This window comes from Porites lutea, chromosome 2 (genome assembly GCF_958299795.1).
Source record: "Porites lutea chromosome 2, jaPorLute2.1, whole genome shotgun sequence".
NCBI classification, from domain to species: Eukaryota; Metazoa; Cnidaria; class Anthozoa; order Scleractinia; family Poritidae; genus Porites; species Porites lutea.
Genome location: NC_133202.1, coordinates 32209551 through 32229439, shown reverse-complemented (window position 1 = coordinate 32229439; position 19889 = coordinate 32209551). Strand labels below are relative to the sequence as shown.

General features: G+C 39.7%; 1 protein-coding gene across 1 annotated transcript; it reads left to right on the top strand.

Moving 5' to 3' along the window:
- Positions 1–868: 868 nt before the first annotated feature.
- LOC140928341 (probable ATP-dependent RNA helicase DDX27) lies at positions 869–19882 on the top strand. Its single transcript, XM_073378081.1, has 23 exons — positions 869–973; positions 1043–1189; positions 1494–1553; positions 1801–1918; positions 2295–2365; positions 3258–3353; positions 4073–4178; positions 5399–5511; positions 6549–6609; positions 7321–7471; positions 8296–8395; positions 9184–9325; positions 10049–10185; positions 10863–10961; positions 11546–11628; positions 12214–12308; positions 13791–13876; positions 14218–14338; positions 14427–14509; positions 17616–17733; positions 18149–18251; positions 19145–19207; positions 19636–19882. Exons 1-23 carry the CDS (start codon positions 881–883, stop codon positions 19649–19651), a joined length of 2262 nt encoding a protein of 753 aa, XP_073234182.1. The 5' UTR covers positions 869–880; the 3' UTR covers positions 19652–19882.
- Positions 19883–19889: the final 7 nt, after the last annotated feature.

The following is a 19889-nucleotide window of genomic DNA, read 5'->3' as shown; positions in this document are numbered from 1 at the left end:
TTACTCGGCTCCTCGCCGAGATAAATCATACGTTTTAACCACTACAAGGAACCAAATAGCACCAGTTTTGATCGAGAATGAGAAAACCAGAATCGCAGCGCGACTGCTAAAAGGGAGGAACAGACTGTTAGGGTTTGATCCGCGTATTCTTACAACAGAAGAAGGAGGGAGGGGTGGGGGGGGGGCGGCTTTTGCACACCGTAGTTATGAATTCCAGCCCTTCTTGTCGTTAAAATTATGCATTACAAGCAGAGCCGTAGCTAACAGGGGGGCAAGGGAAGCAGCTGCCCCCCCTCCTCCTGGACCTGTTGAGCCAGACATGGGCTCCTGCGCTAACTTGTAGCCTGAGTTCAGGCTCCGCTGTGGGGAAAAATGGGATTAAAAAAAAAATCGGCTGCTAGCGAAGCGCGTAGAAAGGTGGACTGGTTGTTTTGCCGATTGTTTTTTCGCCTTTTCCCAGTTTCCCAACCGTGGAGTCTGGCCCCAGGCTAGCTAACTTGGAAAAATGCAGCTTCTTAGTGGCGAGTTTTTAATATAAGTTTATCAGAATAGTGTTTGTGGTGTTGGTGGATTGCGGGGGTGCTGACGGTCTCCGAAAAAGAATAAGTATTGGGCTGGAGTCCTGTACGGAGGTTCTCCGACGGCAGCAATTGTACGAGCTATTACTGACCCACGCCATGCATGATTTTTTATGAGCCAGGGAGGGATAGGGCGCAACAGTCTGTTGATAGCCAGAAGAAAACAAGACAGGCAACAAAAGAAAAAAAAAAAAAGGATAAAAAATATGATCAAAGGGAAATTCCTAGCTCACCCTATATTGGTATTCCTGTGACACTTCTTCGCGACTGCACTCATTAGGCACAGCGGATCAAATTCCAACATGGCGGCTCTACCTTTCGTTGGTACGTTGGATTCAGACGACGATGTTGAACAATTCGACAATGAAACCGACAGTGAAGATGAATCAGAAAAGGTATATAGTAATTCCTGTTTACTGTGATACCTTTTCTAATTTCACTTAGGGATCTTCTTGAATTTTTAGCCAGTCAAGAAGACCAAGGCAAAGAAGAAAGGGAAGTCATTGTTCGATGATAGCTTTCAGTTCTTTTCGGGAGACACTGAAGACTTTTCTGAGGATCCTTGGAACCTTGACGCTGCTATCAACTTTGCTAAGAGAAAACAAGTGTCGGTGAGTAAATAACTTAAAGGATTCCGTCCTGTACTATCAATTGAATGGCTTTCAACATTGTAGATTTATAGCTGAATGATTTGACACGTGGTTACAAAGAAAATTCAGTGTACTGAGATATATGCGTTAATGACAATCGCGAGGTCTAGACCAAGTTCTTGTTTTGCGTATTTTGGAGAAGAAAGTATGATTTAATTTTAAAATCTTCCGAAAAATCCTGCATGGGACAAGGTTTGCATGATGTTGGTTTATATGTAAACATAATTTTCAGAAGAATTTAAGTTGTTTTATTTATTGTAATTAGACAATCAATTCTTCAAGCCTTCAGGACAAAATAGCAAAGAGAAGAGAAGCCAAGAGAAAGGTATAGTACACTTTCAGTTAATTATTGTACCTTTGTAAGTCCTAACATCCTTAGATGCTTCTTCACTTTTATACTATTATAAAGTATAATTATTATATGTTGTATTAATAGTTCCTTAAAGAAAAGATTAATTACACCTTGATTGATTAAGCACCATCCTTAACATTCCAGCTTTTTAATAAATGTTTTGATATATACTGTTACATTTGGAAGTTCAAAACATTCAATTTTTTTATTACTTTTGTAGAAGAAATCTAACAAGGAACTTGAAGAGACCCAAGATGAGGAAGAAGAAAACAATAAAACAAATGCCGACAGTGTTGTACCAGACAGAGAAGTTAAAGATGAAAGTATGGAGACTAATGGTAAGTTCTAAACTTCATTGAAAGGTCATTTTAGTCAGGCTCACTTTCTTAAATTGGTTTTCATGAATTGTGTATGAAATCCTTGTACATGTGTAATTGTGTTCTTGTAACCCAGCAGCAATTTTATACTCAGGAGCAGCTAGTAATGTATATACGATATGTATTTTTTTTTCTCGGGGAGGGGGTGGGGAAGGGAGGGGGGAATTTTCATGCATCTATTTCCCCACCCCACCCCTCCGGGAATCTCAGTTGAGACCCCCTCCCCCTTGGAATTTTCAAAAGTACATCTATGTAGTTGAGTGAAATGTGCATCTCATGCTGTGTTTGAGTTGTCACAGGTTTAATTTTTTTTTTGATGTTTTAATTTATTTTAAAGTTGCAGACCCTAACCAATCTTCAGATGAGGAGGAAAATAGCAGTTCAGATGATGATGAAATCAATGACAAGGTACATTCATGCATGTACATGTAACTTGTATAAGTTGTTTCTCCTTTAGTGAAGACACTGACATAAGGAAAAACTGAAAAAAAAATCTCTTTAAATGAAGGCGATGTACCCACAACTTGAAAATTCTGCTACACTGCAAAATTCGGTCTGTCAAATGCAACTTCTCAAAAGAATTCTTATACATGTAGATGTATGTGTTACAGGTCAATTTTCAATTTCCTTTTTTTCCTTAAGCCCTAATTCATGAATAATTAGGGATAGGAGACAACAGGAATTGTGTAGCGCGCGATGTGATGTGCATCTCATAAGAGGGTGCACCCTGGGAGACCCAGGGGCAGATAGTGGGTGTGAGGGAAAGTCTAAACGAGCGGAAAAATGTGGCATGAAGAAAAGTAAAGACAGTGAGAAGAGCCCCTGGGGACAATGTCTTACCAGACCAGTTCCAAACGGTTGCCGCCGTCCTGGCTTCTGATTGGTGCCAGAAAACTTTTGTGTTTTTCTGCCCAATCAGAAGCCAGAAGGTGGTGGTACCTTACTTTCGAGAAATACCGTAGGTTAAAAGAATTTAACCTGAAATCAAATTTGACCTTTAACATTATGCATTAGTTGATGCTTAAGTGACATAAAGAAGAGAGAAAGGCTGAATGTTCCTTTTTTCAAACCATGTATTTAAACGTACCGTAGTTATTAATGGAGACTCGTTATGAAAGACAACAAACATTAAATGTAAAAACAACAGCGCTTCAGTTTATGTTGAAAGCTCGCTCACAATTCTGGGAATGCTACTGAACGTTGTGTACTTGAGGTCCTCAAGAACATATATTAATAGCAAAGGAGTCTGATGAGTTCAAAACCTTTCAAATCTAGTAACTGTGATTTGACTTTAATACAGATAAAAGAAAAGAAGAGGAAATTTTTTGAGGAACCTCCTCCTCAAGTGATGCATCAAACCTTCACAACTTTGAACTTATCAAGACCTTTACTCAAGGTAAACAGTACAAACATTACATGAATACACAGTATTGATTGTATAACACAGGATTTGACAGGAATATTATTGTGATTCTCTGATTGCCAATGGATTGATTCCTAAATGGCTGATTAATGGCTGATTAATTATAATGGCTAATTCAAGACTATTCAATGATAATCACAGTAAGTTAGTACATATAGTTACATGTACCTCACAAGATTTTTGTAGAGTACATGTATCACACTGTGTTCTCTTATAAACTGGGTCTTGGGGTAAAGGTTGATCAACATTTCTGTACACTGTATAAAGTTCCAGTTCCAGTGTACATATTCCTTTGCCAAAAAATTGTCTCAACTCTAGGTTAAACATTAACCATCTTTTGATGAATGGGGCCTTGGACAGTACCATGTAGCCTTTTTCAGAGCAGCAAGAGGATAAAACAAATTTCCTTTTTTTACCCTGTTGTCCTGTTTGTGCCATCACTGTCTGAGCACTTAAGCAGGCTATCTTTAATAGTTTGAAGAACTACCCCCTAATTTCGAAAATAAAATTCCAATTTAGCTTCAGTTTTTTCTTCTGGCATTTGCATGTAGATCCCCCTTATCCTTCAGAACATTATTCTAATGAGCCTCCGTGGGTCTTCTGAGAGTGGATAATAATTATTTAATTTATGGACCATACATCTTTAAAATTTAAATGTAAACTTGCATTGATTTTACTTACTTTAATTTAAGGCCATAAATGACTTGGGTTTCAGCCATCCTACTCCAATCCAAGCATCCACTGTTCCTGTTGCTCTAATGGGTAAAGACATCTGTGCATGTGCTGCTACAGGAACAGGTTTGTACCGGTTAAAAGATTTAATCAAAATACGTTTAGAAAACATTAATTAATTCCCACCCTTGATGTGTTCATATTATTAGTGACGTGTGTCAGGTTTTAATTGCAAACAAGCAAACAGTCATAATCATAACAATAATTATGGGAAGGACAATGACTATATTGATAATGGTAATTTTAATGTCAATTTATAATGAATAATTAATTGTACATGTGGCAAAAAGCAGGCATGTGTATTTGAAGGCTACCTAGATCATAACAATAAAGTAGACAAACTGATGGTTACTGGAATGGTGGCTCCAATAAGGGGGTAATTTTTCTTTACTGGTTTTCTTCCCTATAATTATATGTACTATTCAGTCGTTGTACTGTAGTCACGCGCATTCTTGACCCCAGAGCTCTTCTCTATAATTGCGCAGGCATAAGATCTGAAGGCTTTGATGACAAGATCGTTATCGCGCAGAGCTTTTGTGATGGGCTCGCATAAGCTCATCACATGTGCCAAAAATAGCTCTTTCTTGGGAAAATTAACCGCAGTGTCCCGATCAGCAGAGACATCAAGACTGGCAGAGCATATTAGAAAAAGCAAAGCTACAACTTTAACGTATGTTAGGATGACAATTAAGTAAAAAGTCTACAGTCAAAACAAGGTGCTAACCGTTCTACACATACTCTGCAAATAGGATATAATTGACGGTGTTGTCCTAAATTTACGATTTTTTGTTCTAAACAGGGTCACCGTAACTGCAAATAAGACACAAAAATATTTGAGAGGTTTTGCGTGCTGAGCATAGTTTTGCCGGTTCAAATAATTTTATGGTAGCAACAACGAAAAGTCAGAAAGTCATTTTCCCATTTCATGATTTCGTGTTTTAAACATGTCCTCTTTTAAGTTCCCTGCACTGAACCTAGAGGTTGTTAATATGTATACATCTATTTCTATAAAGGTTGCTTTAGGAATCATGCGTTGGTCTTTGAAAACCATCGTTTGGTGGTCACTCAAGCAAAGCATTAGATTGTATTCTGTGTTTCAATGAACAAATCCGAAAGCAACTTTTAATGAAATAGGAGGATACATTTGTACTTTTTAGAGGTGGCCAAATCACTTAAATGTACATGTACAGGCTAACATTGTCATTACTACCTGTGGCTATGTCAATTTCATCTCAGGCTTGTACATAAACACCATCATTACTTGAAAACCTTTTTATGCAATGTAGGCAAGACAGCTGCATACATGTTACCAATATTGGAAAGACTTATATATCGACCACAGCAGACGTCAGTAACAAGAGTCCTCATTCTTACTCCCACAAGAGAACTTGCCATTCAGGTACTACATCACTATAGTGATCGTAAATGAGCATATCATTAAGTGATGTTTAATAAATGAGCAGGAGTGTTTTATCGGGTAACGTCCGTCCAGGCATTATGAAACGTTTATTATTATTGTTTTTAATAAAGGTAGAATTAAAATTAATAGCCAGTTTAGTGGCAACCTTAACCAAAAATTATGTGATAAACAAAGACATTTCACAAACACTGCGGTAATTACACGCTTTTGATCATATTTACATGGAAAAGGCGCATTATAATTTTTTAATTATTATTAATATTATTATTAAATAAATATTATTTGTTGTGTTTGTTATTCCTTTTCATGATTGTACATGCAGGGTTGTCACTAAGGGCCTCAGGCCGGGGATTTCCCTCAGCTACTATAAGCATGACCCCCGGCTATTTTCTTCTGAAACAAAAGGAAGACGAGACCAAAAGAAGTCCCTGGATCGCGGCAACTTATTAGCGTAGGCTGATTTCAACAATTCAACAAACTACACATTGCTTTTTCATGTTCTTAGATTCCCTTACCTTAATAAACCGTTTTATCGTGTGCATACAGTATACAGTACCAATCAAAAGTAAGTTACCAGTCGAGTCTTGTTTCCTGTGCGACGAGAATCACTTCACGCGCTACGCGATTCGAGAATCGTTGAAGCGGCAATTTTTGGCATAAATTATTGACCATACGTCCAGCGAGAAACCAACTACAAATTTCACGTGGCGTTACCTCGAAGAATGAGGAAAATGGGCGTTAGATTTTTCGTTCAGTGTCTTTCGAGAAGCTTTCTTTTAGCTTGTCATTAGCACACTGTTTGATTGGAGTTTCTGAGTTTTTGGATCTGTTAGCGATTGACATTTTGGCACTGCATTTGATCTTGACGTTCGGTTCCCTGAAAAGGGAAAACCGCTTCTAGATTCCTTGATTATTTGCATGAACAAACCAACGTGAGAATTCATGTAAATTGTCAACAGTTTATAGCACTTGAACTTAAATCCAATGTTGATATCAAGCATGTTTATTTGTTTAAGGTTCACTCAGTGGCTAAAACATTGTGTAAGCACACAAACATTCAAGTCTGTCTAGCAACTGGTTAGTATTTACAGACTACTGTTACCTATTTTTGCCTTGAATTACCACTCATATATATCCAGTAACGCTTTAGCATTCTCTTCTTTTAACTAATGCACTCTATGCAGTTGTATTAACATTTATAATGTAGCACACATCTACAGCTGTACACTGTTCTGAGGAAAAACTTACTTTAAATGTTGTGTCAAAAGTGACTTTTCTACTGCAAAACATACAATCATAAGTCTTTCAAAGAGTTTAAACCTTTAGGTACATGTACAGATATCGGTGGAGAGTGCTGAATTGACATTCAATCGTTAAGAATAATAGGTTGTGTCTTCCTCTCCTTCTTTAACAGCAATAAAGAGATCTGGGGTCCCCCCATGTCTGTCTCTTAGTAAGGAGAGCATGTAAAAAAAGGAAAATATGCAGAGTAGACATTCTTTTTTCCCATTCTTCTTTCCAAAATAACTGCGTTTATTTCATTCATTACCAGGGGCGGATCCAGGATTTTTTTTTAGGAGGGGGTGCACTCGTCTCTTGCTCAGTCTACTTCAACACCAATAAACCACATAGTTTTTTTTTGCAGAATACCAGTTGTATTAGAAAACCGCAGGTCATCTCAGGGGGGGGGGGGCACCCCCTGCACCCTCCCCCTAGATTCGCCCCTGATTACTATCAGTTGACTTGTAAAATGACTCTTCTCAAGACAAATTTTGTACCACTTTGTAGGTGGCCTTGATATTAAGACTCAAGAAGCAGCGCTGCGTAAAGGACCTGATATCGTCATTGCCACCCCAGGAAGACTTGTTGATCATCTGCATAATACACCATCATTCAGTCTGCAGACTATAGAGATTATTGTCCTTGATGAAGCTGACAGGTGTAGTAAAACATTGTAACTCTGTTCGAAAGTTTATCATGATAATTTATACAGTCGAAGTTCCTTCATGTGCGACCACCTGTCGTAAGCGACCACCTCCCATAAGCGACTGCCAATCCAAAACACCAAAATTTTTCCTGTAAAAGCGTTACAGTTAGAACCTCTAGTGAACGACCACTTCAACCACTTTTTGGGCCTGACAGTTAATGATTTTCTGTTGTTTTTAACCTCTTGTAAGCGACCTTTTGACGCATTCTCTGATCTCTATTTTCGCTGTGTGTATGTTACAGTACTTAGAATATACGAACAACTTTATTGACAACATGGAACTACACATACCCTAACTTAAACATTGCATGCAGTAAATTATCTTCCATAAAGTAGATGTGCCTGGACCTCTTCTCGGGAGAGACCCCCTGTGGTTCGATTCTTGGAAGTGACCACCTCCTGTAAGCGACTACTTAGTCTTTGCATTTTGGTTGGTAACTTAAAGGAGGTTACCCTGTATTTTTTTCAGTCAAAACCACTCTTGTACGTGTAAATGACGTTACTGTAAAAGTGGGTAACATAATTACAGTTACTTTTCAATAATAATTTTTAAACCACATTTAAAGGCCATTGATGAGGTCTTCCTAATCTAAAGTTGCCAATACAATAAATTAGAGGACTCTAATCTTTATCCCACTCACCCTGAGATTTCGTGAATCGTTGCGACAGCAAGTGTTCTTGACAAAACGCACAATTTGTTACATAGTGTGATATTGGATATTGCTGAGTACTTTAACAGCCTAACGTGGAAATGTGTACCTTTACTAAATTTTTAGAATGCTGGACGAGAACTTCAAAGACCAAATGGAGGAAATTGTTAAGCTCAGTCCAAGGGGAAGACAAACCATGCTGTTCTCCGCAACAATGACAGATGAGGTACGCCGTAAAAACGTTACGCGTGAGATAATACTTAGCTTTAACGTTTGTTTCATTTTGTTGTCTCTTTTGCTATGTACTATGGTGTTTATAAACTCTTTGTCCGTCTTTACTGGTGATGTTACAGATGTAACTTGTAACTTCGGCAGTTGAAGAATTTTTAGATCGTCTATTTTAGTAGTCTGCTTTACAGCCGTTTTAGAGTCATCACGCAGTGCTCCTCCCCACTAACTTTTAGCCACTGGAACGAAAAAAACGTGTGATGTTGTGGGAAACAACTACTGGGCCCGCAGTAACTGGCTCACGCTGTTGCGGAATCCCTGCCACTTTTTTTTTGTTCTTTTGTTTGATTACCCTTACGTATTTATATTATGTTGGCGAAGCTGATAAAATAAAATGAAATAAATAAATAAAAAAGTAATCTCCCACCCCAGTACACATTCCTCTGTTTAGTGCATGTATGTTCTTGTAGTGATCTTTAAACCACTGTTAAGAAGCCATAACAATGCTCGGATTTAATAGTCATGCCGGTACAGATACGCCAGATTAAGAAATGTTACAAACTTTGTTTGACTATTGGACAATGTACAATGTATAGCCCGTCTTCTATACACATATCTTTGACAGTTCACGAACAAGGTGACTAATTTTGCCGCAGTTATCTCAAATTAGAGATTTTGAGGTGTTCTTAGTCGTATATGCGCACGTGTAAGTGGCGTTGGAGGGGAACCAAGTCAGTTGTCTCGTTTAAATCTCTGACAGAGGTTTACTGTTTGCGTTTTGTGCAGGTTGAAGAGCTTGTCACTCTGTCGTTGAACCAGCCAGTCAGACTTTTTGTGGATAATAACACTGATGTAGCTCATAACTTGAGACAGGAGTTTGTGAGAATTCGAAGTAACAGAGAAAATGATAGACTGGCTATAGTGACAGGTATGTAAGACCCCTCTACTTTTTGTTTCATTGACTTTTATCTGTTTTTGTATATTTTCAAACTGATGCGGTATTACTTTGCTGTGAAAAGATTCTGATCTACAGGTCAGGGAAACGACTTGTAGCGAAATGACCAGTTACTCGTGTTTAAGTGCAGAACAACTCTATTCAGACTTGTAACCAACAACATACATGTACTGTATAAACTTGTTTGGTTGTTATTCTGTGGATTGGGTGCGGTGGGGGTTGGAGTCAAACTACCCAAACTAGATCTCTTTCATGAACTCTTTGAAAAACGTCGGATTGAAAAGGGCGCAGGGTTATGAGTTATAGACAAAACGAGCTCCTTTTTGATATGTGTACACTGTTCATGAAACTCTCCTTACAAAATTTTCTTTAAACTAATACCGTAAAATTCCGAAAATAAACCCCGGGCCCTTTTTGAGGGGCTTATTTTGGAGGGGCTTATATTCGGAGGGGCTTATCTACGGAGGGAAATTTGCGTTTCAAAATCGATTGGGCTAGCCTTATAGGTGGAAGTAAATTTATCGTTTTTGCTTTGTTTTACTTTGTATTTGAGGGCGATTTAACGGAGGGTTTTTTGCGTTACCGAACTGGGGGGCTTATATTTGCAGGGGCGTATACATGGAGGGGCTTATTTTCGGAATTTTACACTACTTTCTGACTTGCTGAAATTGTTGGTCTATATTTCCTTTTTTGCAGCGCTGTGCAGTAGAACCTTCAATGAGCATTGTTTAATTTTCCTACAAACCAAGGCGTCAGCTCATAAGCTACGAATCATCCTTGGACTGCTGGGGTTAAGTGTTGAAGAACTGCATGGGAACTTAACTCAGCTGCAGGTTAAGCTTCAATATCAGTTTTATTTTTTTAAATTCCATGTAATTGTCCCAATCGCCTGAACATTGTTTGAGACGACTGGGGCTATCGGGCGTTTCAAAACTGGGAAAAGATTATAACGTTACAGTTGGATACCTGAACGTGCGCTCATTCGCTAACCATTAATTAATATGAGGTTAAACTTCAATAAAAACTATAAAAGGAAAGCTGCTGTGAAAACAAGGCTGGCTTCAAATAGAGCATTGCTCTCGAAGAGGTAACTTCGAGATTTCATTCACAGAGTCAAACTTAATAGTTACCTCGCAGTCAAAGCCAGTGGAAGAAGAAAAACACACACACTTATAGAAGAGTAGAATTCAGTGCAATTGCACGATCAGCTGCCCTAGGACGTTACGAACTTAACATGCAAATTGTATCTTGAGATAGAGTCGGTCGTTAAATACACAACATAACAATTTTATTCCTTAGCTTTCTTTGAAATAGAAACACCCGGTGGACAAGTCGATACTAAAGGAGGCTACAATAATGTGCTATTATTTTAGTATGATTTAATGGACAATAGTTCTTGCGAATTCCGTTAGTTGACTAACTCCCACACTTACAACTAAATCAACTGAGTGAAAGTGCATTACAGGAGATAATCTTATTGGCACTCTCTTTGTGATGTCATGTGTTTTAGAGATTGGAGGCTCTGAGGAAATTCAAGGAAGGCGAAGTGGATATTCTTGTAGCTACTGACTTAGCTTCTCGAGGTCTGGACATACTTGGTGTGAAAACAGTGAGTACCGTGTCCTTCTGTGGTTTTTCCTGCGACAAAACTGCAGTTGTAAACAGTTCTTGGTGTACAGCCTGCGTAGCAAGCGTTTCGGTTTTGGGCGCGCGAAAAATCGTTCCTCGTTCTTTACCCCGAAACCGCATGGAAAATCTTACCACGCAAGCTGCTTTCTGTGTCATGAATTGTTGTATCTACCACCACAACCATACAGGTTTTGCATGTACGTACAGTGTAACCGTAAACCGTGAATCTCAATCCTATGTACACATGTAGCTTTCCCGAGTGTTAACCAGAGGTTTGTTGTCAAATGTGAAAGTGCAGCCCATGTTAGAGGCTCGTGCCTTTTCCCACTCTGCAGACACGGAGACCCCTGCCCTCTCCAGTTTAGATCGTTGTTGATATCCTGCCTTCTCAGGGCTTCTTCACTTGCCGTAGGAAGAACGCGCGGCGAACCTATGCCCTGGAGGCTATGGAGGCCAAGAATTTCGTAGAGGCAAGAACAGTATTACAAATTTTAAGATGTTCGCACACCCAAGTATTGTCGCGCGGCCTTCTTCTAATGAAAAAGATCCTTTTCGTGTTGACAGGTTATTAATGCCAATCTTCCACCGACAATGAAGCAGTATATTCACAGAGTAGGAAGGACAGCTCGTGCGGGGCGCAGTGGAAGGTATGTTTGGCTTCAAGTTGATAATAATAATAATGATAACGATGACGACGACAATGATGATGATGATGATGATGATGATGATGATGATGAAATTGAAACACAGTTCTGATTGGTTGAAGCAAGTATTTATCGCGACACGACCAATCAGGTCATCAGTATGGAAATTCTTCAATCGTTGCTCAGACGTCATTTGGCGGGGAAACCAGCGTCGCCAAATGTCGGCTGTTTTCCCGGATTAAAAATGTAAAGTGTCCTGTGCCGACATTTTACTCTTTAAAAAACAAGGTTGTCTGTTGGAGCCTCTTAGGACTAGAGTTAATAAGTATTACTTACCTTTAAGCCCCGTGCAAGTGGACTCAACATTGTTGGCCAACAACTCCTAACATTGTTAGATGCTACATGTTGCGTCCGTTTGCACGACTTTTAGCCGTGTTGTTGCGTGTTGTTAGGAGTTGTTGCGCAAAGTTTGAAACCGATCAGACTTTTAGCTTCGTGCAAACGGACGCAACAACTCCCGACATTGTTGGCCGAGTTGTCAAGTCCGTTTTTACGTGGCTTCAGTTAATTTTTCTTTGCTATTTATAGGTCTGTCTCCTTGGTGGGAGAGAAGGAAAGGGGACTTCTTAAAGAGATTGTGAAATTAGCAAAAACACCAGTGAAGAGTAGAATAGTTCCTTCAGGTGAGAGTCATTTCTGTTTTGTACGAGCTAAACAATAGCTAAAACAATGTAACTACTCCGTCGACCAATTAGCGCTTCTGACCGGATGCCGGACAGATTTTACGTCATCAGTATGGAATTTCTGTCGCCGAGTCGCGGACGTTCCTCCGCGCGAAACGTCCCCAGCGGCGAAGAGCGAGGAGGAACGGATGTTTTCGCAGGCTATGGTTTTCCACGCACTCTGACAGAAAAGGTTCCCTCATCGCTGAATGAAGGGCGAACAAAAGATATCACACCGAAAAGGGAAAAAGTTTCCTCTGAATGGAGGCTGTTTTCGAAAATGAATTTTACTACTTATTATTCTTCATGTTATCGAATAGAAACCAGAAATTATTTTATTAAGATGAAGGATTACATTGTTAAAACAACGAGGTCTCTGCGAGCTGAGTGAAATAGCCGAAACATTCTCTATAGTTTACGTAACGGTTTTAAGGTTGTTTATTTCTTTGATGTATGAAAACACGGGAGCCGTGGACGACTGAATTGCCAAGAAGCTAAGCTAGTATAAATTCAAAGAAACAAAAGATATCACACCGAAAAGGGAAAAAGTTTCCTCTGAATGGAGGCTGTTTTCGAAAATGAATTCTACTACTTATCATTCTTTATGTTATCGAATAGAAACCAGAACTAACAAGAACTCAGACGAGTTGCGAGCGATTGAGAAAGCTTATGTGGTTGTAACTTACAGTGTGTAAATATGTCGATAATTTGAGTTTCCTCCGAGAAACACTCAACAAATTCTTTCTCCTCGTAATCTTGACATGAAGCGGTGTCAGATCCTGCAGCAAAATATTGCAAAAACGGCTGAAACGCCGACATATTCTTCCGAGTGCTCAAGAAACGGAGAAAGAATCTTCTCAAGGCCAACGCGTGAAAAACCATGGTAACGGTTGATTGACGTCCACTAAGGGCACGTGTTAGTGGTAACCGCTGTAATACGAAACTACGACGGCGACGGCGACGGCAACGGCCACGTCTAAAACGCAATACTGTAGGTTCAGTGAGCAAAACAACGCTTTTTTGTACATTTCTTTGCCGCCCCTACACAAATGTGACGTGGAATGAACAAAGTTGACTTGAGAACGGCAATGACAGCGTGGTAATTTTTACTATCTCTGGTTTGAACCCGAACTCAGTCCCCTCTCGTTAATTGCAACACGGAATTTCCCTATTAGCCAGTAGCCATTTTCACATCTTCTACAATACACCTTGCTTGCCCCCCAAAATTTTGCACTTCTCTTGGGACGACTGTAATACCCAGAAGAACTAAAAAACAAAGGTTATGCAAAGTCTTAGGCGGCACACAAGGTGTATTATGGGAGATGTGCAAATGGCGAATTGTAAGCCACTTGGTGACCAAGAATACTGCCGAAAAGGTTTGTGCCTAGTCGTACAAAATGCAAAGATGTCATCTGATTTTTTCATTCTTATTTCTTTTTCCAGAGGTTATCGGCAAATACAGGAATAAGATTCAAGGACTTGACAAAGACTTGAAAGAAATTTTAAAACAGGAAGGCGAAGAAAAAGAGGTAAATAAACACGCGTGTCTGCAGCTTAGCAGCCATTCAGGAATGCAGTAGAACCCATAGTTTGTTACTGTCCACACGAGCAAATTTTGATATAGGTTTATTCAGCTGTGCCCGGTTTTTCAAACGTTGAATAGCGCTATCCACCGGATAAATCGCTATCCAGCGTATAAGTATAAGGAAAGCCAATTGCTTTATCCACCTTTCAAGCAAATGGGCCCTGGTGTGCGCAACGCCACAAATTTCACGTGGGGTTCTGATTCGTTGCCTCTTGGCCAGTAATGAATTTGAAGTGGGACTGTCGATGCTTTTAATTCACTTTATTTCATTTCATTTTGTATCAGCTAAGAGTTTCGGAGATGGAAATGAATAAGGCGCGAAACCTTCTTGAACACGAAGAAGAGATCTTCTCCAGGCCTGCAAGAACATGGTTTCAGAACAAAGCGGATCTTAAAAGGGAATCAGGTGAGGCTCAGACTTCTATCGACATGTATGGTTTCGACTTTGCTTAAGTCTGTTGATATTCACGTTCATTTTATCGTTGTTTTGACAGATAAAACCACGAACGGACCGTCCAGCAAAAAATCAAAGAACGAAAAGAAGAAAGGAAAGAACTCCGGCAATGAAAAGGAAAATGTAAGCTGCTTAATTTATTTTGCATTGTTATTTTGTTATTGCTTTCGTTTTGTTTTGTTTTTTTGCCTGTTCGTTTGTTTGTGGTTTTTTTTTCTTCGCACAGGCGTGTTATTTTTATCCCGCGTGCACGCAACTTGATGGCTTTCCCTAGAACCATCGTAAAAGCTTAGCATGATTGATTGCTTTAGCAATAAGCGCCGGCGGTGTTGGGCGGGCTAGTGAACTATTTCTAAACTTTTTAGAGCGGACTGAGGAGTAAATTTGCTCACAGATGCAGTCATCATTATTTTTAGAACGTCTAGATTTCAATGTGCACAAGTCATCCTGGCATTGTGAACCACATGCGCGGACATTTGAGCTATCCCAATTAGAGGCCCTGTGAGGGAAAAATTCCAATAAGCAATATGGCCTTGAAATAGTGACATAGGACAGCAGAAATGGCGACAAACAACACAAAGATGGGTTGAAACTGTGACACCAACAAAAGCGCAAATATAATAGTAAAACATATACCAACAGCGACATAGCTTCCTCTTCAATACGCGAAACGACAGGTTTTTAAATTCAGACTAGGGACATACGTGACCCCCCCTAAGAGGACCTGAATTTACCCATCTCACCTTTCCCGTCTGCCATGCAGTGGCAGTAACGGATCCAGACCATCCGATAAGGAGGCGGAGGGGGGGGGGGGGGGGTCATCCAGACCCTGAGATAAGGGTGCCTCAGTTTGGTCTAGAAATAAAGAGGGAGGGGGGCTCGGTCCCCTGGATCCGCCACTGAGTCAGACCGGGTCGGAGTTGTTGTTCCAGTTTCGGATGTTAATACTTGGCTCAGTTTCCAAGGCCCAGGGGAATAAAACAAAATAATGAATTGTTAATCCCTCTGAGACTTCTTTAGTATGAATTTTATAATTCGAAACTAGCCACCAATTTCGTTATATTAAAATCCACACTTGGCTCCGAGGCTTGGGAGAATAAAACAAAAGAAATGCATTATTCGTTGCTGGTCCAAGTCTGAATTTTGATATATCGAAATTAGTCTATTGCGCTTTGCGGCCGAGACGAGAATTTCTTCCCCAACAACAGCCATAAGACCGTGACATCGACATAGTACAGACCCACTCTAATGGGTGTTACTAAAACGAAGACCCAAAAACGAAGACCTAAGACCTAAGACCCCTTGGACTAAAACGAAGACCCTATGGACTAAAACGAAGACCCCATGGACTAAAACGAAGACCCTATGGACTAAAACGAAGACCCCATGGACTAAAACGAAGACCCCTTGGACTAAAACGAAGACCCCATGGACTAAAACGAAGACCCCTTGGACTAAAACGAAGACCCTATGGACTAAAACGAAGACCCCTTGGACTAAAACGAAGACCCTATGGACTAAAACGAAGACCCTATGGACTAAAACGAAGACCCTATGGACTAAAACGAAGACCCTATGGACTAAAACGAAGACCCTATGGACTAAAACGAAGACCCCATGGACTAAAACGAAGACCCCTTGGACTAAAACAAAGACCCCATGGACTAAAACGACTGATGCTAACCGCTGAGGGCAATGCCCGCTCCCGTAATTTGTAACGGCAATTTGGGAATGTTGTGGAATTTCCTCTGTGATAGTCAAGTCTATCACTTACCTTTCCATCAGGTTTCTTTGCGGAAAATATTTTGCATGTTTTAAACCTCTTTGGAAGTGTTTACGGTGAAGATGACGTCAGTTTATTTAAATCAAAACTTCTTGCAGGGTGAAGGCGAGAGGGCCCTCTTGTGTTGTGTGGTTATAATGCGCGTGTGGCTATAATGCGATTGGCGTGACAAGCCCAAAGGTCATCAGCGTGTTAATGGGAGGCCTAGACAATCAAGAAGGCTTTTGACAGGATTTGTCTTGAAGACTTCCGCCAAACGTGTTATGGGCGCGTAGTTGGGGTTTGAGGGAGGAGGAGGTCCATTCGCTTTCTGATATTTTATGGTTCAAAATTCATTGTCGGATGATTTGGGTGTCATCCCGGGTGTAATGAGTTAAGAAAATATAACCGCGCGCTCCAGCTTTCTAAAATATCGAAGAATTGTATCAATGCATTTAAAAAACAAAGCAGTGGCAACACGTAGTACAGGGAGGGAATTCCTCATTGACGAATTCAAGGACAGAGGTACCTCGCGCTCTTTTTATTACTTTTTACCTCATCAATAGGGGAAAGAAAGCCTTCGATCTAGAACATTACTCGAGTACAGGTTTACATTTCGAGTTTCATTTAAGCGAGGTTCATTTGTCTTTATGCCGGGTTTTATTTGTTTTATTTATATCCCTGTCATACGCTGTTACGATATTCTATCCTCTATTGTTAAAAAATGACTAATCTTTACGGCTTAAACAGTTGTTTTTCTGATAACTGTGATAAAAAAATAATAATAATAAAAAAAGAAAAAGAAGGAAAAAGACAAGGAAAAAAATCGCATGTTCGACGAGACTCGAACCTAGGATCTTTGTTCCAACATTATGGTTTTACCACTAGGCCACGAGGGCACTCTCGCCTTCACTCTGCAAAAAGCTTTGATTTAAATAAAACTGACGTCATCTTCACCGTAAACACTTCCAAAGAGGTTTAAAACATGCAAAATGTTTTCCGCGAAGAAACCTGAAGGAAAGGTAAGTGATAGACTTAACTATCACAACTAAATACTGCAGAGGAAATTCCACAACATTCCCAAATCGCCGTAACAAATAACGGGAGCGGGCATTGCAGGCATTGCCCTCAGCGGTTAGCATCAGTCGTTTTAGTCCATGAGGTCTTCGTTTTAGTCCATGGGGTCTTCGTTTTAGTCCAAGGGGTCTTCGTTTTAGTCGAAGGGGTCTTCGTTTTAGTCCATAGGGTCTTCGTTTTAGTCCATAGGGTCTTCGTTTTAGTCCAAGGGGTCTTAGGTCTTAGGTCTTCGTTTTTGGGTCTTCGTTTTAGTAACACCCCCACTCTAATACGCACATATGCAGCCTCAATATTGCTGATAATTTTTAAAGCTCTGGCCTCTTGATTGTAATTTAACTAAATTATTCTCTCAATTCTACTAACTGCTTACGAAATATATTTTTTAATTAGGAAGAGGATAAAAAAGCAAGAAAGGAGATGGAATTTATCGCAAGAGAAGTCAAGAGATCAAAGAAGAAGAAGCGATTACACGCCTTCCCGCCAGACAGACCCGACTTGGACAGAAAAGGTTTCATTATGCTTGGTTATTGTAAGATGGCGTGGAAAAAAAAAAGTATAATTCATTTTACACGTTAAGTTCAGTGAGCGAAAGTCAAATTTATTTTATAAGACATTTCACTTTTCATTTTTTTGGAACCAAACCGTTTTTACAAACAAACAAATAGCATCATGCGTAAATGCCACTGAATATAAGATTTCGCCTTGATTAGACGAAATCGACCTTTTTTTTTTTTCCTGTAAGTTTCTTCTTTTCTATAGACCACATGATTTTATCTGCAGGTGCGAACGTTTCTGGCAGCAAGTTGAAGTGACTTCGGAAGCCAGGATTAGTGTGCAGCTTACCACTTATTTTTTTCTTGTACGACACGTCACTGCTCAAGTACTGTTCTTGTTGAGATTGAGAGTATGATATTTCATCGCAGGAAAAACGAAAGGTGTTGATGGTGCAGCCGGTTCACGCTTAAAGGCCTTCGACAAGGAACTGACCGACACGAGCAAAAAGGCGTTAAAATCTTTTAGACAGAGGTTAGTTGTTTACGATAGTGCTGTGGGTAAAATAACCCACGTTACTTATACTGTGAAACATTTGTGATAAGGAATATCAAGAGAATAGAGCCAAGTGTCTTTATTATATAGAGGGAGGGATTGTGTGAACCATGGGCTTCTTTTGGACTAATATATATCAGGTATTATGGAGGCAGGGATTATATTGTGGATAAAAAGAACTGTCCGCAGTAGAGAAGTGTCCGTATTGAACAATTAGGGATTGAACATGTATGAAGTGTGGTATTTTTGGAACCAAAAGAACTGTCCCTAATAGGGATGTGTCCGTGTTAACGAATTAGGGATTGTATGAAGTTTGGTATCTCTGAAACAAAAATAACTCAGTGGTCGTATTACAGAAGTGTCTGTATTACGGAGGTAGGGTTTGTGTGAAGTTTGGTATCTTTGGGGCCAACAGAACTGTCTGTATTATAGAGTCTTCTGTATTATGGAGGTAGAGATTTATGAAGTTTGGTATCTTTGGGTCCAAGAGAACTGTTCGTATTACAGAAGTGTTTGTATTAAAGTTGAAAGGATACAAGAAAGAGAAGAAATAAGCAGTCGTGGGTGAAGTAGCGAACGGTCAATTTGTTGATCCAGAAACTAAAAGCTACTTTGTGGGCCTGCTATAAAAAGCGTTACACTTGCTCCAGATGTAAAAGCAAGTCTTTTTTTGAACTTTTCAAACAAGTTTGGACCATTTGTTTTGATTCGGCGTAATAGGGAATCTTGCCTGCAACGAAAAGTTGTCGCAATTGCTGGCCCCAACTAGGAAAGGGTTCAGTGTTGCAATTTGTCAAAAAGGCAAAGCCAAACTTCTGGGAGTCGTGGGCTGTAACTAAGATTGCATGAAAAGAATTCATTTTGATCTGCAGCTCCAGACCCGACGATTCAAAGAAATTAAAGAAAAATTCAAGTAGATTTAAGTCGAAAAAAAGGTAAGTTTTGTATGTCCTCGCTATAACGAAAGTCTTTTTTTTCTTCTTCTTTTTTTTCTTTTGTTTTACCCCAGGAATAGACCTTTCCCGCATTACGCTCAAGTGAGCAAACAAAAAGAAATGAGGACGAGGCTTGGGTGGACAATTTCATACAATTCACTGTATTTTGTCCAACGAGCCTCGAGTTGGTGCCTTTGTTTACAGCAACGCGGGAAAGGTCTATAGTTAAATAAATGAAAAAGAACCTCGATATAACGAAACCTTGTTATAGCGAACAAAATGTTGTCAGTCCCTTGGCTCTTCGTTATATCGAGGTTCCACTGTAGCAGCTTTTGCAGACCTCTCGCCGCTGCTTTGTGTAAAACCATATCTAATCAAAGTCTGTAATGAGAGAATCGCTACAGCTCCGTCTCCATTCATTTCTCTAGGTACAAGAGAAGATGACTCAAAGGACGAAAATGATTTTTACTGAAGGCAGGAACTTCAAAATTGTTTTACACCAATCGCTTGCATATTCAAGCACGGCGTCAACGGCCGAGGATACGTTATAAGTGGAAGAGTCACGACAAAGAAAAGGCGTTTACGAGTGAAAAAGTTTACATTGTACCTCCAGATGGAAATTCCTGATCAAAATAAATCGATTTTTGAACAACAGACTTTTGTCAGTACACCTTACTTGTTC